Source organism: Podarcis vaucheri (assembly GCF_965113315.1).
Source record: "Podarcis vaucheri genome assembly, chromosome: 9".
NCBI lineage: Eukaryota > Metazoa > Chordata > Lepidosauria > Squamata > Lacertidae > Podarcis > Podarcis vaucheri.
In genome coordinates, this window is record NC_138767.1 from 61,982,329 (window position 1) to 62,006,395 (window position 24,067).

The window sequence follows — 24,067 nt, forward strand, 5'->3', positions numbered from 1 at the left end:
TTTGCTGGGACAATTAATAACCAGGATACCAAAAAAGGGAGGAGGAGGTCAAAGAAAGAAGGTAATGACAGTTGAGGATTTGAGAATGATGGATTTGTTTTTGAGTGTTTGTGGTATATTTTTGTTTTTTGAACTTGTATTGTTTGATGCGGTTTGTTTTTTTTCCTTGTTTTTTCCTTTTCTTTTTCTGCTTTGTTTTCTTTTGTAATTCTAAATTTTTTAAAATAAATATCATTTTTTTTAAAAAAAGAAATTTTCCGCACCAAGTACCACCTGACTTTGCTACGCCACTGCAGGGGATGATGGGAGTTGTAGTCCAACAACATCTGGGGACCCAACACTGGACTAAATGACCTGTTAAATGACCTGCAAAGTTCGTTCCAGCTTGGGACCAATGTGACAATTCCCTACTTATCTGAAATCTTATAGACAGTCCCCCAAGAATCATGAACACACAAACCATAGAGTATTCTCCATCCTTTCTGTCCCTTTGGTTTGTCTGCTCCTGTTTGTGCAGTGAGCATGAACCTCCTGGAATCAGAGCTTAGCTGAGGGAAAAGTGACTTTAGGGTAGAGAACATGCCATGAAAGGAAGCTGTGGGGTGGGGCGAAGCAGGGAAACCAAAATGCTTGTTTACAAATCTATTGTACTACCAACCTTACTGTATGCTTGTGAAATGTGGACCACTTATAAATGCCATCTCCAACTCCTCAAAAGATTCCATCAACGGTGTCTCCAAAAAATTGTACACATCACTTGGGAAGACAGGCAAACTAATGCAAGGGTACTGGAAGAAGCAAAGATCACCAGTGTCGAAGCAATGATTCTTCAACATCAACTTCATTGGACTGGTCATGTTGTTTGGATGCCTGATTATCATCTTCCAATGCAACTACTCTATTCCGAACTTAAAAATGGACAGCGTAATGCTGGAGATCAACAAAAGAGTTTTAAAGACTTGAGAGAGTCAAATCTTTAAAAATGTAGTATAAACACTGACAACTGGGAAACACTTGCCTGCAAGAGCTCCAGCTGGAGAACAGCCTTTACCAAAGGTGTCATGGACTTTGAAGATGCTTGATCTGAGGACAAAAGGGAGAAACGTGCTAAGAGGAAGGCATGCTTGGCAAGCCCTCACCATGATCAGCTCCTGCCCAGAAACTATGTCCCCACTGTGGAAGGATGTGTGGATCCAGAATTGGCCCCCACAGTCACGTATGGACTCACTCTTAAAACTGTGTTCATGGAAGACAATCTTACTCGGCTACGAGGAATCGCCAAAGAAGAAGAAGAAGCACCCTGACTCATTTTGTTATAAAAATCAGTATCCTACTGATGCCTCCTGCAGTATTAGGAAGACTGATAGGCTTGCTTTGTACCCACGTGGCCAGTTATAAATGCCTCTTGGTTATGGTATACCCGTTTCAAGGTTCATACCTCTTTGTGAAAGAGGAAAGTGGGTATTTTTCAACCCCTTGTAATCGATAAGTTTGCACTTAATGTGGCCCTTCGCCGCATGCTCCTTTAACATCCGACCTGTCCTTTGGGGCTTGCATTATACATGAGAGTCCCGATACAGTTACATCTTTAATTATTCTGCACAAAAGGCCAAGCCTACCGTTACAAATTCTATGTTTCATTTATACGATCGTCCAAGATTGCCTTCCTCCGAAGAGATCTTGGGTGGGGTGGAAGGGACAAAAGACAATGACAAAGGCATAGCTTTGCAAACTCGGTTGGATTCCATGGCATCTTAAATGACAGCTTTGCCAGCGTGCTCCCCACTAGCTACAACAATTATGAAAATGAGTTTTATCGCATGACCTCTGGACTGCGATCCCTTTTCAGTGCCACCCTGAATTTGTCTGTCTAGAATATCAGGGTTTCCAAACCTACAACACAGGTACCTTACTTGGCTGAATGGAAATTCTTAACAGCATCAGTTTATGACCTAGGCTGCATCTGCAAATTTGCAGCATGCTGCAGTAATAAAACCTGAATTCATTGAATGGGCTCCATGTAATAGGCAAACACACATTTCCAGGTTTTTGTCCTGCAAGTAGCACACGAGGAATTAAAAGCCACACAAAACAAGTTGGACACACACAAAACAAGATTTTAGGAATATGGCACTTCTACAGTCACATTACATAATTCACTTTAAATACTCGTGGGTTGCACCCTCACACATGTTGGGTTGCATATGAGTTGTCACTCTCCGTGATCTGGAGAGAGGCAGAAGGAGAAAAATGAAAAAAGAATAGAGAGAGGGGAGAGGGGAAAGGACAGCAGAGAAAAAAGGAAAAGAATGAAAGAAAGAGCTAGACAAATTTAAGCAGGACCAAAAAAATTTAAAAGGAGTTGATGTTGCAAGCTGTTAGTTTAAAAGTTAACCTTAAATCTATAATTTTTCAAAAGGTTGCTGGTTTAAAAGGCATTGCTTTTTATTATGTTTATTTTTTACATTAACTATACAAACAAGTAACAAGGGGCAAGATACAAGATTAATCAAAGCATCTTTCATAGCTACTGTATCATAATTGGACGATGAGATGTCAAGCTGATGAATGTGGATATGTACAATAATAGAATCATAGAACCCACTCAATGCAAGAATTCATTATGGTATTTATCAGACCTGCTCTCTCCAATGAGCTTGAGCTTAACGTACAGTCATCTAATTTTATCCTGACCACCACCGCGAGAGAGAATGAGATAGGGACTTGCACGAAACCAAGAGAGAATGAGGGATAGAAACTTGCACGAAACCATCTAACAAGCTCAGTGAAGGAGAGAGAGAGAGAGAGAGAGAGAAATAGACAGACAGACAGACAGACAGACAGACAGACAGGTACATATAGAGATCAGCCTCCTTGATCCAGGTCTAAGACTCTGTCCTTGACCAAAGTGGTTTTTGTTGGAGATAATTGGACTTCTATAGTTCCTTTCTTCCTTTCAGGAAATGTCCATCACAGTAGGGAAAACTATAAACATATGCACTTTTGTTTTGTACTCATTTACTTGGAAGGAAGTACCGTGCAGTTTATTTCCAAGTCAGGTGTGGTTCAGATCGCAGACCTTCATCCTGAAAGCACATGTTTTGCCCCCACGTGGAATTGGAGAAGACTCGATAAGAATGAAGTTCTAGGGTTGGGGGAGACACGTCATCCACTTTCATCACGGGCGAAGCTCTTTTAATATAACATGGGGGCATTTGAGGAATATGCGGCCCTGGTTGCATTTCTCCTTAAAGTGCTTTGCCAATGACCAAAACGCTCATGAAAAAGACCATGATGAAAAAGATCCACATGAAGAATCTGTCCATCACTTTGGCTACCTTCTTCCACTCCACTCCTTTGGCGTGGTTGGCTTTGTGGCGTCTCACGCAGCTAGCGATATACTCAATATTCTTTATCAGGATTCTGTAGCAGGAACAGCAACTAACAATATCCCTGGCATTTTCACCCGGGACTCCACTGCCGTCACAAACATCATCTGGGGGCTTCTTTTTGAGGTCACAGCTGCCGTGTTGGATCTTGGCAAGTGGCCTCCTCGTCCCTTCGTATCTGTCTTGGTCTTTTCGACAAGCGCTATTCGTCTTTTCCACCTTTGGGTCCCGCTCTTTGACACGTTGCAAACTTGTGCAGTTTTCGCCAACGTCATAAACGAAGAAGATCTTTGACATGTAGTCCAAGATGACCACCCTTGCCCACTGTGGGACAGGCTTGGCGCCTGATCCACAGTAATGGATATTCATTATAATGATGGTCAGTGCTGTGGATGCTGTGATCATTGTCATAGTAGCAATGTAATATTTACCTATGAGGTGAGGAGAAAAGACGGCTCAAATGCTTGAATTAACAACAACAAGCAATCACGGGAGGAGTTTAACACTGCGCTGTTCTAAATGTTTATTGCTTATTTTATTACGTTTCTGTCCCTTTCCTCCAAGGAGCTCAAAGTGGTTTAACCCACAGTTCCACCCACGTCCCACAATTTTTGCAATGCATTGTACCAAATGTTAGGATTATGTCACATTTGAGGAACTTAAATAAATGCACAGCACAGACTAAATCTTGCTTAAAGTAGAACCATCAGAATCAATGGGACTTAAGCTAAGTTTTGCCACATTGTATCCAATAAGGGGAAATGAATTGGATATATAAGTTTATTTATTGTATGAAAGGTTCGTGACATCTTAGCCCAAAGACTACGTTTGGCTTTGAGTTACAGCAAAGGAAGTGAGTTGGGTGTCATCACATACAGTGGTACCTTTGTTCTCAAACGGCTTAGTTGTCGAACAAATCGGCTCCCAAATGTCGCAAACACGGAAGTAAGTGTTCCAGTTTCTGAACATTTTTCGGAAGCTGAATATCCGCCGCGGCTTCCGCTTGAGCGCAGGAAGCTCCTGCAGCCAATCAGAAGGCACGCCTTGGTTTCTGAACGGTTTCAGGAGCCGAACGGACTCCCGGAACAGATTAAGTTCAAGAAACAAGGTACCACTTTATTCCAGAGGGGCTGGCTTGCTCCATAGCAGGCAACAACATCATCAAATAACGGACCCCTCACAGCTCAATTACATAATCGCTGTTTGCCCGTAAAAAGTATAAACGCTCAGATACCTACCGATCAAGGGCACATTTTCAGAAGGCGGCATGCTCTCCGCAACCATTAGCTGAAACACGGTCAGGGCAAGCAGAACAGTGACCCCCAGAGACACTTTTTCTCCAGAGTCTGCTGGGAGGTAGAATCCCAGTGGAGCCAGAAAAGATATCAACAGACAAGGAAGCAGCAGGTTAAATATATAGAAAGATGATTTCCTTTTCAAAATAAGGGTGAATGTAACATCTGGATAAGGCTCTGAGCAGCAGCCATAGGTTATCACATTCCTAACAGCCGGCATGCCGTGAATCTCCCACTCCACGTCTTCTATAAAGTCTGAGAGGTCGCCGCTGTCTAAAGAATTGAAAATATCTACCTGATTACCATTGTAGGTCCAAGAGCCAAAGGTTAGGTTGCACTCCTGGCTATCGAAGGGGAAGTAAGATACATCCACCACACATGAGCTTTTTGTTATAGCCGGTGAATCCCAAGTAATCTTGCCATCGTGCCTCAATACAATGTTAGTGTTCACAGGCTCGGAAAAGTCATCATCAGCCCTAAAACAACAACAACAACAGCAGCATAAACACATATAAAACAATAAGTATATACAGATAAATCACCTTGTCGCAGGGATTCGAACCGCCGACCTTCGGATCGGCAAGCCCAAGAGGCTCAGTGGTTTAGACCACAGCACCACGCTCCCATAACAGGACAAGGCAGGCTGGATGGAAGCCACAAGCTCCCAGTTCACATCTCAGCTCACCTATAATTTTACTAAAGCAGGCTTCCCACATCTTGCGTAAAGTGCTTCTGAGCCTCTGTCCCACTGTGAGCTGCATGTGTGAAAGGCAGAACCACAGTTTTAAATGTGCTTAATAGCAGATTTTTAAATCGATTGAAGATGTATGAAGCTGAACAAGCAACCACATTTCACTTTTATGTGAGAGGGGTTAAAGCCGTGGTTGGATGGCCATCTGTCATGGATGCATTAGTTGAGATTTCTGCATTGCAGGGGGTTGGACTAGATGACCGTTGGTGTCCCTTCCAACTCTACCATTCTGTGATTCTAATTATGCTTCACAAATACTAAGGATAACATCAACAACATACTGCCCACATAAAAGACAATATATACTTTAAAGGTGTTTAGAGTTTGAATACCTTCTGAATGACTTTACTCAAGAGTCAATATTGGAATGAAATGGCCAGGGTGTGAATTGTCATTGAGCTACCTTAATAAACAGATTCAAAACATGACATTCCTGGATGTCTGCCAGACCATGAGAGAGCTTTTCCTTAGCACTTTTGAAACTGTGGCATTCAAACACCTTTCGGTATAGGCACGTGCAATTTTCACATCCTTTTTCTTACGTAGATGAAAGAGAAAATATTTTATGTGTCAACAACCTATCTGGTGAATAGAGATGTCTGATGGAAGTAACACAAGTGTTGTGAAATAACCTAGATTTGCTACCAAAGGAAATAAAAGCTTGGGGCAAGTGAAGATTTCATGAGTTGATCATTCAACCTGATGAAAGGTGACCGTAGGTGGCTTGTTGGGCCTAAGCTCACAAGATCATTTGAAACCAGAACTACCATATTTTTTGCTCTATAAGACTCACTTTTTCCCTCCTAAAAAGTAAGGGGAAATGTGTGTGCATCTTATGGAGCGAATGCAGGCTGCGCAGCTATCCCAGAAGCCAGAACAGCAAGAGGGATTGCTGCTTTCACTGCGCAGTGATCCCTCTTGCTGTTCTGGCTTCTGAGATTCAGAATTATTATTTTTCTTGTTTTCCTCCGCCAAAAACTAGTTGCGTCTTGTGGTCTGGTGCATCTTATAGAGCGAAAAATACGGTACTTTTTGCCGGCCAATTTGTGTTTCCAAATGCCTGGCAGTCACCTGTTCCCGACTGCAAAAGGGATGCAATTTACACAAAGTACACATCTATCATTTTCCCCAGGCAACTTCTCTCTGCAAGCTGGCCCCTGATCCTTCACTCCCCCCACCAATGAATAGATAAATAAGCATAGCGCTAGATTCTTGCTTGCACATTTGTAAGAAACCTTCCCGGGCCAAACTTACTTGTTATAAAGGACAATGTCCGGTCTCCATACCAGATTGCTGGGGATTCGGATAGAATCCAACCCGTCATATTCATCCTTGTCCCACTTCAAATAGGCATCGTACCATGTTTGTCGAATCCATAGGTAGGCAGTCAAAATTTGGTTTCTCTCATCCTGGAATATGACAGGAGGCCTAAACTTAGGAACATAGGAAGCAGTCTTATACAGAATCAGACCACATATTGTCCACCCCAAAGGTGGGCAACCTGTGGCCCTCCAGGTATTTCTGGACTACAACTCCCATCATCCTTGACAATTGGCGATGCTGGATGAGGATGATGGGAGCTAAGAACCCAGAAACATGTAAGGAGCCATAGGTTGCGCTCCCTTGAAAAACAGTATCTCAAAGTCCTGTCTGGAGATGTATGGGATTAGCAATAGATATCACTCATAACATAGATATGGAAGCATGGGAATGATTGTGGAATATGGATATAAAATTTAGTGACGTATGGAAGTGAGAGCTGGACCATAAAGAAGGCTGATCACCAAAGAATTGATGCTTTTGAATTATGGTGCTGGAGGAGACTCTTGAGAGTCCCATGGACTGCAAGAAGATCAAACCTCTCCATTCTTAAGAAAATCACCCCTGAGTGCTCACTGGAAGGACAGATCCTGAAGCTGAGGCTCCAATACTTTGGCCACCTCAGGAGAAGAGAAGACTCCCTGGAAAAGACCCTGATGTTGGGAAAGATGGAGGGCACAAGGAGAAGGGGATGACAGATGACGAGATGGTTGGACAGTGTTCTCGAAGCTACCAGCATGAGTTTGACCAAAATGTGGGAGGCAGTGGAAGACAGGAGTACCTGGCGTGCTCTGGTCCATGGGGTCACGAAGAGGTGGACACGGCTAAACGACTAAACAACAACAAATATTTTAAGAGAACATTATATGAAAATGCTATATCAATGGTGTATCTATCTCCAAGCAAACTGGCAAAAATGTATAAATCTAAATCAAACCAACACTGGAAATGTAAAGAGAAAGAAGGTTCTTTTTTATCATATGTGGTAGTCTTGTAGTAAGGTTAATGTTTATTGGGAAATGATATATAATGAATTCAAAAGGATGTTCAAAATAACTTTTATAAAAACCACAACCCAGAAACTTTTCTTTGGGGAATTATAGGGACAGAACTACCTAAATTGTATAGAAATTGATTTATGTATGCTACTACAGCAGCAAGAATGTTACTTGCCCCAAAGCGGAAAGAAGCAGAAGTCCCAGAAAAAAAAGAACGGATACAAAAACTTATGGAATATGCAGAAATGGTGAAACTTACTGGAAGAAAAAGAAATCAAGATAACAAACGTTTTATAAAAGAAGGGAAATTGTTTATTGAATATTTACAGATAAATTGTAAACAGATAAGAACATTGGCGGGATTAATGTAATAAGCTGCAGTTTTATAAGCGTATATATTTACAGCAGATAAATAAATGAGCAAGTTAAATGAACTTGGAAATGCAGAAGATATAAATAATAATAATTTAAGGAACCGCTGAAAGAGGGGAAAGGAAGACAAAATTTGGAAATGTTAAATTGATTGTAAAACTAATGAAATGTGTAAAATTGAAAAATATAAATAAAAAACTAATAAAAAAGGAGATGTCCAGAATTAAACCTGGGACATTTTGCATGTGCTTTGACAATCAGCTAAAGCTTCTCACACGAACACGTCTGCAAGTCAACACATCCAGAAGCTTATTTTGGAACATGTTGTAGATCTAAAAGTGAATGTACTGCTCTGTGGCAACACACAGAGCTGATTCACAGAAAAGTTGACATAGTTAGAACCTCGGTGACATAATTATAGATTGTGCTTTCTTTGTCACGTCATGATGGCAATTTTCCATCATGCATCGACACAATGGATGGCTGCAGCAGTCCTAGTTTCCTGGAACTATTAAAATATGCATCTGCAAAGACATTTGTGGTCTTGCATACATTTTTTGGTGTTCATAAAAACGTATCACACAGAGGAGCCAGAGCTCAGCAGTATCTTCAGTCATATATATTGCTTAAGTCAGATTTTGCTTTTTGTTTTGGACTGCGACTGGGGTGAGGCTGATAGGAGTTGTGGTTGAAAACATCTGATAGAGACCAGGTTGGCAAAGTTTGGGCTAGGTTTACTGAGCTCCCCTGACACACTGATTTCAACAGGATGTAGGCATGACTAACTGAGACAAAAGGGAAGGAGTTCCACAATCTGCTCCACCAATAAAATTAGAATACCCATATTCTTCTCAGATTGCACTCCAGGGAAGGAATATGAGGCAAACGGGGCAGAGAGAATCCTCTTTAGATTGTGATCAATATATACCGTATTTTTCGCTCTATAAGACGCACCAGACCACAAGATGCACCTAGTTTTGGGAGGAGGAAAACAAGGAAAAAAATATTCTGAATCTCAGAAGCCAGAACAGCAAGAGGGATCGCTGCACGGTGAAAGCAGCAATCCCTCTAGCTGTTCTGGCTTCTGGGATAGCTGTGCAGCCTGCATTCGCTCCATAAGATGCACACACATTTCCCCTTACTTTTTAGGAGGGAAAAAGTGAGTCTTATAGAGAAAAAAATGCGGTATTTCTGTGTTGGCCTGATATAATCACGTAACAAAAAAAGTAACTCACTTGTAGCTCAACTACTGCTTCTTATCATAAGGAGTAAGTGTCTTAATTGTCTACATGGGAAAATGAAAACCGGAGTGCATTACTAACATTAATACAGGAAATTTTTTTATTCTGTTTCTTAGCCACCCTTTGTCATAAGGTCTCAGGGCGGGGGTTATAACAATAGCATGTATGTTCAATTATAATTTAAAAAACAAATAGAGTATTGCAGTTAGAACCATAAACTAGGCAGCTCAAGGATGACAGGCGCGTTACAGATCCTAACACAACCCAATGTAAGTTTCAGCCTGTAATTCCCTTTCAGTGAGTCAGAGAAGGAACCATGGGATTTTAGCAAAGAAAAAGAGAATCAAACCATATCAAAGTCTTCCTTCAAGTCATAGCTGTCAAGCGTCCCTTATTTGGCGGGACAGTCCCTTATCCCAGTGTCATGTCCCGCTGCTGTCCCTTATTGATGATGTCCCTTAAATAAGCTACTGAAAGTAATGGGGCCCTTTCTATGTCCAGCTGTCCTTTGTCAATAACAAATTGTTGCTGTTTTTGTGTGTTGAATATGTGCTATATGGTCATTTATGGACCTAATAGGTATCTGAAGCCATTTGCACGCAACAAAATATGTATTTTATCAAAGTAATTGTTGATCCCTTATTTTGGCTGCTGATCCCTTATTTTCAAATCTGTAAGTTGACAGCTATGCTTCAAGTACGTAGAAGCAGCAAGATAAAAACAAAAGTCCTTAAGCCTCTGCAATTCAAAATTGACAGACAAGATCAGGGGCTTTCCATCTGTAGAATATAGACCTCTTTTACTTACCATATCCTTTATTTGGGAGAGAGTGATCTGAAGAGTGACATTCAGTACGCTGTCTGTATCTTCCACTGGTCTGAGAGCATTTGAATAGTCTTCAAAGAGCTCATTAAAGAGCATTTGAGCATATTTCCCTTGTGCTGCCTTAGCAACTGTATAAAACAGATATATTCAATTTTACATCGTCCATTGTAAACTTATTTGGCTTCTGACTTCCAGAGCCACACGAGCCGATTTTGATATTTGCAGTAGTATATTATACATTTTAAAAGGCAAGGCTGGTTGTTGGGGATAGTTTGTTAAGCACTTGGTGCCATTTCTACAATAGAAATGTAAAACAGCTGCAAGTCAAGGGACCCTGGAAACTGTAGTTCAATAACGGGCTGGGATTGCTAAAAAAGAATTCTTCGCACCTCCCAAAAATACAGTTTCCAGAGTTCTTTAAAAGGAAACCATGGAGGTTAAACTTCAGGTGCTAAAACTCTGTCCTAACCCGTTTCTTTCCATGAGACTACGCTGCCATGTAGTGGCACCCTCCTAGTTTCCTAGAATTATTAAAATATGCATTTGCATCTCTGCATACTGAAATTGTTGAGTGTCTGTAGCAGGGTTGCCATATTTCAACCCTAACCCCGTTTCTCTCTCTCTCTATATATATTTATATACAGTGCTTTTTTCTGGAGGGACGCAGGGGTATGCATACCCCTAAACATTTTGTGAATCTAAGTTTGGCCTCATTGAGGGGCAGTAATTCAATAGGAGTAGTAAAATGAGAGTACCCCTAAACATTTTTTTTTAGAAAAAAGTGGTGTGTGTGTGTGTGTGTAATTTTCTGTTTTGCAATTTAGAATATTCATTTAGACAACCTTAAAATATCAGTGACCTTCCCTTCTTCTCATTCCTTGATTCATTCTGCATAGCATAAATCCCTGCATATTTTATATAAACTAAAACATCCAGTATTCCACTGTTACATCCATCAAAACCCATTTACACTGTTGAATTCATCTTACTGCTGCCAATGTTTTCAAGTGTACACAATTTCCTCCCATTATATTCAATAAACATTTCCCAATCTTCTTTAAACGAATGTTCTTCTTGTTCTCTTATTCTACAAGTTAGATCTGCAAGCTGCGTATATTCCATCAGTTTAAGTTGCCATTCTTCTTTGGTTGGGACGTCTCCTGTTTTCCATTTTGGGGCTAACAAAACACGGGCCACCGTTGTGGCATACATAAATAACCTTTTCTGACACCTGTGAATTTCAGTCTGAATTGTCCCCAACAAAAAGGACTCTGGTTGTTGTTTCTTTGGAAAGGTGCTTTTAAACATTTTTTCCAATTCGTTATAAATTATTTCCCAATACTTTTTTACCCTTTTACAGGTCCACCACATGTGAAAGAACGTTCCCTCCACCTCATTGCTAACCCTGTTTCTTTCCATGAGACTACGCTGCCATGTAGTGACACCCTCCTAGTTTCCTAGAATTATTAAAATTATGCATCTGCATCTCTGCATACTGAAATTGTTGAGAGTCTGTAGCAGGGTTGCCATATTTCAACCCTAACACCCTCCTTCATGCCTCCCTGCTATGGAAAAAGTCTCTTACCATGAAGCATTCCCACTGCAAAAACCAAGGAGAGGCTAAAGGCAAAGCTGAGCTTCATTGTGGAGAAGCTTTGCTCCTCTGGCTGTAGACAAAAATATATATCCCAAGCCGTTCTCTAGGTGAAAACATTCATGCCCAGTGCAACCTCACAAAAGCAATAGACTCTGCCATACTTCTTCCCGCAGCTATAGTCAGAGTGGCACCGTCCTCTAGAGCTCCAGCAATCATCAGTCATCCGCTGTTTTCTCATGGCCCTTACAGATCTGGTAACCTGAGAATGACGTGCTGGGTGACGAGGTGAAGGGATATCACCACAAAACTATTCCGCCAGAACTCCTCTAAGTCCTCGCTGATCACATTTCTTCTCTGCAAATAAAACCACAAAAGTAAGAATCAGCTCCAGCTCTGTTCCCACCTATTTTCTGTCTATCGCCTGCCCCCACGCATACAGCTGCCTGAGAGATTCTGCCTCTTCCAAAGGACGCTGAGCATTGGGGCTCCATTGTTATATTTTCATATTTGCAAGCCAATATATAATTTCTACAATATTTTTCCTAGGGAGTATCTCCCACCCCCCTGACCTGTGTCACTGATTTAGCGACCATACGGACAAGAGCAACATATTGGTGCATATTTGGCAAAGTTGTTGCGCTTATATTTTCAAAATAAGGATAAACTTTTGTCTAAAACGTATAATTTTCTACTAGAATGGGAAACAAAAGACGAGCTTGTTAAAGCTCCAGTGACACACTCGGCAATAGATACAAAACACAATATAAATCTCAACCTCTTGGAAAAGTGACCTGAAATTTACTGCATGTTATTCATGGAAAGAGAATTATTCAAAAATGATTCATAAATGTTACTTAACTCCGAGTAGGTTGGCTAAGATTTCTAAAAGAGAATCAGATATGTGTTGGAAGTGTAAAGAAGCTGAGGGAACGTTTTTTTCATATGTGGTGGACATGTAAAAAGGTAAAAGTGTATTGGGAAATGATTTATAATGAATGGGGGGGGGAATGTTTAAAACTACTTCCCCCCCAAAGAATCTTTTTTGTTGGGGATAACCCAGACTGAAATTCCTAGGTGTCAGAGAATGTTATTTATGTATGCATAATTCATAAATGATCTATAGGATGTAAGTGCTGTACATCCATATTTTGCGAGCCAAACGCATCTGTTTTTAGATCAGGCCACTACACACATTATAAGGCCACAAATACGTATTTGACACCATGTGTATTCACAAAATGTTTAGGGGTATGCGTACCCCCAGAAAAAAGCACTGTACTTATGTGTGTTTGCCTTGTGCAATTATCAACATTTATCCTATATTTGAGACCTTAGCATTCCTATAACAATAGAAAAGAGGGACAAACGGTTAAAACGACCTGTCTTGCATTTGGAGCCTAGTTTGTGGTGCAAACCATCTTTGGCGAATATTCATCTTGGAAGCGCAGAATCTAGCAGCAGAGCATGCAGCATTTGGGTTTTTTCATCTTGAGGCAGCAGGGAGGTATAAAGCGGTTCTGTGGATCATCAGAACCGATCGTGTACCTCGCAAGGTCGTAGTTGCGAGGCAGTGCCAAGCTCCTGGCAGCAAGGAAGGGATACCAATGTGAAACGTTAAAGAAAGACCAGCAAGAAGTTGTTATCTGGAATTCCTGTCGTTAGACAGAGATAGATAGATAGATAGATAGATAGATAGATAGATTCTTTATTGTCATTACACTAGTGCAACATTGCACAAGTGCAACGAAATTGGATGCCAACCCTTAAAAACAACAAAAGCAAAACAACAGCAACAACCAAACAAACCACCTTCCAACCACACCCACACCCATCAAACTCCCAGGTCTCACTATCGAGTTACAGCATTCAAAAAGGCCACAGCTCTTGGATAGAAACTGTTTTTCAGTCTATTTGTCCTAGACTTGATGTTTCTATACCTCCTGCCAGAAGGCAGTAGTGCAAACAGACTGTATCCCGGGTGAGATGGATCCTGCAGGATGTTGTTTGCTTTCCTAAGGCAACGGGAACCGTACAGTTCTTCCAAAGGTGGGAGAGTTACTGATGCTTACCTGTTGGCAGGAGGAGGAGGGAGCAATTCACCTGTCAGGAGGTCAACTACTACTGTCCACTACTGCTGGATTTTGATATGCTTTTAGGTGTACATTTAAGTAAGGAGGTCATAAAGATCTCCAGGCTGTGTGTTCGCAAATGAATGAATGAATGAATAAATAAATGTTAATGCCCGGGAAAATCCGGACGTATGGTTTCTCCGCTCGCCACTCTCAGAAACAGCAAGGGCAAGGGAGCGACCGAGGAAAGGGTTAAAAGAAAGCGCCGCCTCCATCCAACCAACAGGCTCGCCACCACCCGGCACGTCACCACCACCACCAAGCGCAGGCGCGGAAGGGCAGGCTCTGTGACATCACGCGCCGCACTCTCTCACGCAGGAGACAGGTGGGGGAGGGTGCGCCGCCGCGAGGCTTCCCGCCAGAAAGCCGCCGAGCTTCTCGAGCTTTTGCTGCGCATGCGCCCACGCTGCCGTCTCCTCTCGAGTTCGCTTGGCGGGGGGGGGGCCACCGCTCTGCGCGTGCGCAAAATCTTCCTGCGCATGCGGGAAAAGGGGAAGCGGAGAATTCCGCGTGCGCGCTGTTCGAGGAACCGCGAAGGATATTGGACTTCGTTTTATTGACTTGTCCTGCCTCAAATGGGAAGGCTGAGTCGCTGTGCCTCCACAGAAAACGTACGTATTGAGGTGGAGGAAAGCTGAGTTGTGAAACTCCTTGCCACAAGTAAAACACTGGCGAAGAATGTAGCTCTTTCCAAAGGTTGATTTGATGATGCTGATGATTATTATAATCATAATTTATTTATATCCCCCCCCCGAATCTGGTTGGGTTGCCCCAGCCACTCTGAGCGGCTTACAACACACATTAACATAATAAAACATAATTATAAAACAATATATACACACACAAATATATACACATAATGGCAATATATATGTGTGTGTGTGTGTATGTATATATGTATGTATGTGTGTGTGTGTGTATATAATTTTATACTTGCATAGAAATAATAAAAACCAATTATAAAATAATAATAAAGCATCAGACATTAATATTAATAATTAAATCCTATGTTAAAAGTCACAATACCTGTAAAATAAACAATGATCAAGATCAAATAAAGCACTATTTTAGGGCTGCCATACATCCTGATTTTCCAGGACATGTCCTGGAATTCGCCTCAGAAAATGGTGTCCTGGAGTATTTTTCAGCAAACGCCTTGGGAAACTGGCAACGGGGGTGAAATCGTGCCAAAAATGCCTACGTAAGACTCAAAAACTCTTGTAGCTTTTTCTAAGAAAAGCTCAACAACTTTGGGGTTTGTGTAGAAAAAGCTCAACAACTTTCTTGGTTTTCCTAAAAAATATAAAAACCAGCTTGGGGGGTTTTCTTAAAGAAGCTCAACTCTTGGGGTGTCCTGGTTTTTACTTCTTGAAATATGGCAACCCTAAACATTCAATAATCCATTAGAATCCAGTAGTAAACAGAAGCATAGAAAGTGATGTCAGTACTTGCCAGCTGATTCTGCCTGCATCTGCCATCATTTTGTAACTAGAAAGTTCAAAAACTCCTGCTATAAAGGCGAGAATGTCCTGAAACATCCCAGTATTAATTGCAACAGTGTATTGTCCTGCAAACTTTACAGGTACTTAATATTAAATGTAAGAGGCCTGGGTGGGTAAATTCCCTCTGTCTTCCATGTACAGTGGTACCTTCGGTTATTAATTTAATTCGTTCCAGAGGTCCATCCTTAACCCGAAACCGTTCTTAACCTGAGACGTGCTTTCGCTAATGGGGCCTCACGCCGCCGGCGCACGACTTCCGCTCATATCCCGGGGCAAAGTTCATTACCAGGAGCACCTACTTCCGGGTTAACGGAGCTTGTTACCCAAAGCGTTCGTAAGGAGGACAGTACGTAACCTGAGGTTCCACTGTACATTTTGGGCAGGGCAGACGTTGTTTTCTGTCACCATGCAAATAGCATGTGGCCTAAGCCAGCAGAGCTCCTATGCTCAGAAACCAGGTAGCCCAAATGCCTTCTATTCTAATAAAATACAATGATGATGCATTTATTGTTGGAAAACCATGGAAGTCTCCAAAAGGTGAGAAATAAAACTTGGCACAGGGTTACGATGATACACTGCAAACTCAAAGCACTGGATTTTTCATATAGACCTCAAACGTAGTTCAGTCTAGTGCAAAAGCAGCAGGTTGGTGAATGTGATGGTTCATACACTAACGGAAATAGTCTAACCACAGAGATGTTTTTCTTTCTATGCCGGAAACACCTGCTTATAAAAGAAAAGAAAAAAACACAGTTCAGTCAAACTCTGTAGAAAAGAAACAGAATAATCCTCCTCCTGCAAATTTCTTTAAAATTAGATTGAATCTGCATGGTTGATTTCAACCAGAATCCCCTAACTGAAATGTTTCACACATGGGGGAAACAGAAGCCGTCTTATTCATAGGCAAGCATGTTTGTTGTTTCACATGTAGCACAGTCCTTTAAAACTTGACTTATTCCTAAATAAGACTGCAATGGGTAGACACTACAAAAACTTGCACTAATAAGAGCAATAAACACCCATACACAATAAGCAGCCATATGGAAGCATCCATCACTAGAAAGTGCTGTTGCTGCTGCTGCTGCTGCTGCTGCTGTTAGTCACCAGTTTGTTACCCGTCTGACTGGGTTACCCCAGCCACTCTGGGCGGCTCCCAACCAAATATTAAAAACAACAAAGCATCAACCATTAATAATTCCCCTGTACTGCTTTCAGATGTCTTCTAAAAGTCATAAAGTTATTTATCTGTTTGACATCTGGTGGAGGGTGTTCCACAGGGTGGGTGCCACTACTGTGAAGGCCCCCTGCCTGGTTCCCTATAACTTCACTTCTTGCAGGGAGGAAACCAACAGACGGCCCTCGGAGCTGGACCTCAGTGTCTGGGCTGAATGATGGGGGTTGAGACGCTGCTTCACGTATACTGGGCTGAGGGCATTTAGGGCTTTAAAGGTCAGCACCAACACTTCGAATTGTGCTCGGAAACGTACTGGGAGCCAATCTAGATACTTTGGGACCAGTGTTGTGGTCCTGGCGACTGCTCCCAGTCACCAGTCTAGCTGCCACATTCTGGATTGGTTGTCCTTTCTGAGACACCTTCAAAGGTAGCTCCACATAGAGCGCATTACAGTAGTCCAAGCAGGAGATAACCAGAGCATGTACCACTCTGGTGAGAAAATACGCAGGCAGGTAGGGTCTCAGCTGGCGTACCAGGTGGAGCTGGTAGACTGCTGCCCTGGATGCAGGAGTAACCCATGAAAGCTGTGAGTCCATAATGACTCCCTGGTCTCCCTGTGCACCTGGTCCCTTGGGGGCACGGTTACCCCATTCATGACCAGGGAATCCCTCATACCTGCCTGCCCCCTTTCCCCCAGAAACGGTACCTCTGTTCTGTTTGGATTCAACCTCAATCCATGATCCACCATCCATCCTCCAACTGCATCCAGACACTCACACAGGATGTTCAACATTATCACTGGTTCTGATTTAAACAAGAGGTAAAGCTGGGTATCATCCGCATACTGATGAACACCCAGCCCAAACCCCCTGATGATCTCTCCCAGCGGCTGCATGTAGATGTTGAAAAGCATGGAGGGGAGGACGGAACCCTGAGGCACCCCACAAGTGAGAGCCCAGGGGTCTGAACCCCCAACCCCCAACATTACCTTCTGGACACGGCCCAGGAGGAAGGAGCGGAACCACAGTATAACAGTGCCCCTAGCTCCCCTAGACAGTCCCAACAAAAGAAGAATGGATACAAAAACTTTCGGAATACACAGAAATAGTGAAACATAGCAGAGAAATAAATCAAGATAACAAACTTTTTAAAAAGAATCATAGAGTTGGAAGAGACCACAAGGGCCATCGAGTCCAACCCCCTGCCAAGCAGGAAACACCATCAGAGCACAATGGAAATGGTTTGTTGAATATTTACAAACAAACTGTAAACAGATAAGAACATTGGTGGGATTATTGTAATAACCTGAAGTTTTATAAGAGTATACATTTAAAGTAGATGAATAAAGGATTAAGTTAAGTTAATTTGGAATATACAGAAAATCTAAAAAATAAATTTAAGGAACCGCAGAAAGAGGGGGAAGGAAGTCGAGTTTTGAAATGTTAAAAGCATTGTAAAATTATTGAAATGTATAAAATTGAAAATCATAAATAAATATTAACAAGAAAAGAAAAGAAGGATACCATGGTTGATGGTATCAAAAGCCGCTGATTTCCACCTCTGTCCCTAGCCTGCCAAAGATCATTGACCAGCACGACCAAGGTGGTTTCAGTCCCATGATGATGCCTGAATCCCAACTGAAAAGGATCCAAATGGTCCACATCCTCCAGATGTGCCTGGAATTGTTCAGCGACCACCCTGCTCATTCACCTTGCCTAGGAATGTGAGATTTGACACCCTCTGGTGCGTTCCAGTCCACTGTTTGAGAAACACTCCTATAAGTAATTTTAGGTGGTTCACTTTTATGGAAGTCACATTGCTTATTGGTTTATGTCAAGTATCCTACCCCCTCCCCATCAGACATAAATTCTCATCTTTAGGTGGTAGAATATAGTTTATCTCCAATTATAATCTCAAGGATGGCTACATTTGGCATTCTTTGATGCAAACCGATATTATAGGTCCATTGGGAAAAATCCAACAGCCACAGCAGGATTTTGTTAGGGTCAACCAAAATGTCAAAATGAGATGAGCAATCTTTCAGATTACTCAGATCTTTATCAAAACTTGGGAAGTGTGGGGGAGAGCGCAAGATAGGTTTGATGGAAAGCCCCTAAGTCAGTTTTAAGAGAGAAAGAGAAAGCAGAAGGAACTGTGTTGGCTTAGAATAGTCTCTGCTAGGTGCTAAACTTAAAGTTTTGGGTTGTCACATGCATGCTTGCATGCAAATAGTCTTTGCCTTTAATAGCTACATAGCGGGCAGAACCCAATAGATAGAGATTTTCCTATGCCTTCACTCAAACCATGATAAACGTCACCTATTCTTTTTAAAAATGAATTGAGTATTCAACATAAACTGCGTAATAGGCAGATTATTATTATTATTTTTAAAAAAGTTTCACCTAGGAATTTCTGCCCGTGTTCTGCTTATGCTGAATGAGCAATTCTTTATGTAAAAAGTGGCAATCCTTGCTATAATTTCTCTAGTAGAGCTCTTTTGAGAGTGGATAAAAACCCTAATTCACTAGTTTGTAGAAATGCAACAATTGCATTGTCTTGTTGAATTTCTGTTATGCATTGATAAAAACATGGGGACTGGGGAGCAGTCCTCAGAAATTGCTAGAACTAGAGGGCACAATTGTCATTCTGTTGTTTTGCACTTAAAAACTAGAGAAGAATGAGGTAATCTCCTGCTTCTTTGATTTTATTACAGTACCTGCTGTTGCTGTTAATAGAATTATAGTTAAAGGGCTGCCCTTTAGCTATTATACCTGCTCTGCTGTTGCCCTGATAAAAAGATGTTTGAGATAAAGCCAAAACCTCCAGATGTTGCAATTTTTTGTTAAGAGTGAGTTGCACCAACTGCTTGATCATTTTGATTGGCCGTTTCTGAAACTTTCCCAGCTCTAGAATAGCCTTTTGAGGTTTGGGCAAAACTTTATCCAGCAGAAAGATCAAAAAACAGCCCATTTTATTTTGAAGAAAGGAAGTATGTTCTCTACCTCAATTCCCCATCCCCTTTGTTTCTGGGGGTCTTCCTAAAATAAGGTCAATAACTTTCGGGGTGTCCTGGCTTTTGCAGTACCATCCCTGCACAATTTAAACCGTTTCTGAAAAGACTCATATTTTCTCAGCCATTTTTATAGAGTGATTCTGGAGTTTCATTTGGGTTACAAAAACTATAGTGCATTTTTTAAACAACAAGAACCGAGTTGTATTATGTTTTCTTTGTTACACTAGGCCAAATGTGTGGTTTATGGACTGGCTAATTTAAGTGTTTTAAAAGTAGCAAAATTGGTGTCTTGAAATTACAGTCGCTGTGGTCTAGACAACTTTAAGTGAAGGAAAGAGCTGTTCGACAGTGGAATTTGCTGCCAAGGAGTGTGGTGGAGTCTCCTTCTTTGGAGGTCTTTAAGCAGAGGCTTGACAACCATATGTCAGGAGTGCTCTGATGGTGTTTCCTGTTTGGCAGGGGGTTGGACTCGATGGCCCTTGTGGTCTCTTCCAACTCTATGATTCTATGATTCTATGAAATCATAGGTGTGAGCCCTACACACAGCTGTCAATGTTTCCCTTTTTTAAAGGGAAATTCCCTTATTCCGAATAGGATTCCTTGCAAGAAAAGGGACAAGTTGACAGCTATGCCTACTTGTTTTGAAAAACTTTCATTAGCTGGCTAGTTGGCTGCAGGGGCAAAGCCATCTTAAATAGGGCTGCCATATGTCCGGACATTACTGGGATTTCAAAGGCGGAATTGAAGTCCAGGGGGAATTTCTGAAAGGCGGTGATTTGTCCCGGATCTTAGGCAAGCGTGGGGTTTTTTGTTTTTTTAATAAAAGGTAATCAATTTTGGGGTTTTCCTAAAAGAAGCTCAACAGCTTCCCCTTGTCCTTGTTTTTTACTTTTTGAAATATTGCTTGCCCATTCTGCCTAGTGATTGGCTGAAGTAAGGACTCTCCGTACCTTTCAGCTGCACCCATTACCTGCACATACTGCTACTTGGGACTGCGGCAAAGATTTAGCCCCAGCTAATGTTTCCAGTGGGCAGGGATGACAGCTGCTTTAGTCCATTGGCTGCTGGAAGTTCACTGGTTCCTCGTCATCCAGGAGAGGGTGCTTCATTGTCCTCAAGACACAGCACACAGCGGTGGCAAATACATTTCTCACAGAGCCATACTAATGAATGTTGCCTTTCCCGTTTTCCAGGTTAGAAGCGGCTACCCAAGACAGCGCCGCATTACAAGAAAAAGCATTATTTAAAAGAATCACTGCGCAAAAGGATTTGCAAAAGAGAGGACGCGTTGAATGTAGAGTTGGAAACGATCTCAAGAGTCATCTAGTCTAAACCTCTGCAATGCAAGAATCTCAACGATAAAAAAGGTAAAGGACCCTTGGACGGTTCAGTCCAGTCAAATGCAACTACGAGGTTGCGGCACTCATCTTGATTCTTTTTTTTTTTTAAGAAATTATTATTTATATGCCGCCCATCTTACTGTGTTTCCCCAGCCGCTCTGGGCGGCTCCCAACAAAATATTAAAAACACGAGAAACCATCAAACATTAAAAACTTGCCTAAACAGGGCTCCCTTCAGATGTCTTCTAAAAGTCAGATAGTTGTTTATCTCCTCAACATCTGATGGGAGGGCGTTCCAAAGGCTGGGCGCCACCACCGAGAAGGCCCTCTGCCTGGTTCCCTGTAACCTCACTTCTCACAGCAAGGGAACCGCAAGAAGGCCCTCAGAGCTGGACCTCAGTGGGTGGGGGTAGAGCTGAACGATGGGGGTGGAGACGCTCCTTCAGATATACTGGGCCGTTCACGGGGCAGTGCTGGATTAAACCCTGTGGAGGCCGCTTGGCGGTCAAAATCTGGGTGGGGGGCAGGCCTCGTGCGCACGCTAGAATAACATTGAACTAAGAAAGCATGTCATTTTCTTTCAAGATCAAATCAATATTATTTTGATCCATTGTTGTGGAACCCCTAAAAAGTGTGGGGCCCATAGGCCAGTGCCTACTCTGCCTATTTGGTAATCCAGCCCAGCCCCTTTGGCTGCAGGAGAGAGAAGAAACGGAAGTTGAGGGACGCCTCCTGATGTGCTGCAGCTGTTTCCCACAATGAAAGGGAAGGCTCAACATTTGTCAGGCACTTTCGGATGCTCAGCAGCTCTGTGTGGTTACAACAACACTGTAAAGAAGGCCAGTGCTATGTGTTCCCCAGATTGCAGCTGAATCCCTCGCAGATTGGCACCCAACCTCTGCTTAAAAGCCTCCAAGGAAGGAGAGTCCACCACCATCCCAGAGAGTCTTACCATCAGAAAGTTCTTCCTAATGTTTAGTTAGAATTTCCTCTCCTGCCCTCCCCTCTGGAGTAGCATAAAGCAAGCTTGCTCCCTCTTGCAGCCCTCAGATATTGGAAGATGGCTCTCCTCTCAGTCTCCTCTTCTCCAGGCTAAAAATACCTAGCTGCCTCAACTGTTCCTCACGAGGCTTGGTTCCAACTGCCTCAACCGTTCCTCATGAGGCTTGGTTTCCAGACCCTTCATCATCCTAGTTGCCCTCCTCTGCTCACCTTCCAGCTGCTCAATATCCTTCTTCAACAAGCCTGCACCGACTGGCAGCAGCTCTCCAGGGTTTTGGATGGGGGAGGGACATTCCTAGCCCACCCCAGATATGCCGCCCAGGACAGAAGAGCTACATGCAAAGTAGATAGTCCAATCCTGTGCTATGGAGACCCCTAGCCTGCCTTGAAGGCTGTGGAGATGATTTCCTTGGAGCTGGACCTCAGTGTCTGGGCGGAACTGTGGGGGTGGAGAAACTCCCTCAGGTATACAGGGCCGAGGCTGTTTAGGGCTTTAAAGGTTAGCACCAACACTTTGAATCGTGCTTGGAAACGTACTGGGAGCCAATTTAGATCTTTCAGGACCAGTCTTATATGGTCTCGGCAACTGTTCCCAGTCACCAGTCTAGCTACCGCATTCTGGATTAGTTGTAGTTTCCAAGTCACCTTCAAAGGTAGCCCCACGTAGAGCGCATTGCAGTAGTCCAAGTGGGAGATAACCAGGCATTCACCACTCTAGCGAGACAGTCTCTGGGCAGGTAGGTTACCAGAGGGAGCTGGCGTTTGTCTACAGACGGCTTTCCAGGTTATGTGGCCAGCCATTAAAACTGTCTGGGCAGCACACTGGAAAAAAGATCTTTGTTCCAATGCAGCAGAGAATTTCTGGTGTTATTATGGCCTGCTGTTTCTTGAATAGGACCCTGTCCTCCCCTCCTAGGAAGGCAAGATGTAAAAGTGGATCGAGCTCTTCCACCTTTCATAAATGGATGTGAGAAATTTTGTGGATTTCCTTCTACACAACTATTGAAGGTGGAGGAACCCACTCGATTCCTTTTCCTGCCTACCAGATGACTATTGAAGCTGAAAAGAGCACCCAAGGTATATACAGTATGTTAATACAGTGGTACCTCGGGTTAAGTACTTAATTCATTCCGGAGGTCCGTTCTTAACCTGAAACTGTTCTTAACCTGAAGCACCACTTTAGCTAATGGGGCCTCCTGCTGCCGCCATGCCGTCAGAGCACGATTTCTGTTCTCATCCTGAAGCAGAGTTCTTAACCCGAGGTACTATTTCTGGGTTAGCGGAGTCTGTAACCTGAAGCGTATGTAACCTGAAGCATATGTAACCTGAGGTACCACTGTATGTTAGTATGTCATTGATCCGAGCTCGCTCAGCACACTTCATGGCTGTAAGGAATTGGCATGTTGCTTTGAGTTGGGATTGGAACATAGGGCTCTCCCAGTCCTAAAATCATTGCACAACTTATGATTCTGATATGCCATGTGGATATATCAGGTTGCAACCCCATGTGGGTTGACTAGGTTGCAAACCCAGGAGTCCTCTTGCACCCTTACATTCACTGCTCAGTGAGACCATGAATCAAGAGGTTTGAGCCACTCCACCCTGGAGGGTCTTTGGTAGTGGATTTTACTGGACTGCCCACTGTCAGGCTTCAGAGAATCCTATCCCTTCCCCTGTGGCAGCGAAGAAGCAGATAAAAAAAGAGAGTTCTTATCAAGTAGTTTATTCAGTATTTACAGTGAAAGAAAAAGGAATGCGGTCTCTCTTAGATAATGGCATTGGCCAGGTAAAGTCCTACCCCGTCCGTCTTTCCCATTCTATGTCACCCCTGCTTCTGCCTCTGAGCTTTCTGTTCTCCTACTCTCAATGCACGCCAGGTCCTGGGAGAGGGGGGTCAGGAATGCTTTCCAGAGACACTGAGTCTGTCAGTTGTCTCTCCCCTGGTGCTTCTTCTTCCTGCTGCTCTCCCAATATTCCCAGCTTCTTCCCTCTGCAGCCTCTGAACTATGACCTTCTGCAAACCACTGTTCTAAATCTATACTGTCCTCCTCTTCTTGGGAAGGTGCAGGAAGAGGGAGGGGGCGGTTCCCACCATTCCTTCTCAGTCCAGTCCTTGACA

General features: G+C 42.8%; 1 protein-coding gene and 1 long non-coding RNA gene across 6 annotated transcripts in view; one reads left to right on the top strand and one right to left on the bottom strand.

The window, feature by feature from the left end:
* Positions 1-1,629: 1,629 nt before the first annotated feature.
* On the bottom strand, positions 1,630-16,484 carry CHRNA9 (cholinergic receptor nicotinic alpha 9 subunit). 4 transcript variants are annotated; one of them, XM_082238240.1, is made up of 7 exons: positions 13,168-13,452; positions 11,777-12,142; positions 10,174-10,319; positions 6,690-6,844; positions 4,988-5,160; positions 4,628-4,738; positions 1,630-3,820 (listed from the first exon to the last, which is right to left on the bottom strand). In XM_082238240.1, the coding sequence occupies exons 2-7, from the start codon at positions 11,832-11,834 to the stop codon at positions 3,249-3,251; spliced, it is 1,215 nt and encodes a 404-aa protein (XP_082094366.1). In that variant the 5' UTR covers positions 11,835-12,142; positions 13,168-13,452; the 3' UTR covers positions 1,630-3,248. The 4 variants fall into 4 exon arrangements, with proteins under 4 accessions (XP_082094366.1, XP_082094365.1, XP_082094363.1 ...); XM_082238239.1 differs by lacking the exon at positions 13,168-13,452 and adding an exon at positions 16,095-16,484 and having other exon boundaries at positions 4,628-5,160; XM_082238237.1 differs by having other exon boundaries at positions 4,628-5,160.
* LOC309540931 overlaps positions 14,270-24,067 on the top strand; it is a 55,383-nt gene continuing 45,585 nt past the window's right edge. Inside the window, exons 1-2 of one of the 2 annotated variants that reach the window (XR_014223532.1) lie at positions 14,270-14,528; positions 20,800-20,973. This is a non-coding gene — a long non-coding RNA (uncharacterized lncRNA). The remainder of the gene's footprint in view (positions 14,529-20,799; positions 20,974-24,067) is intronic. The other variant, XR_014223533.1, reaches the window with a different exon arrangement.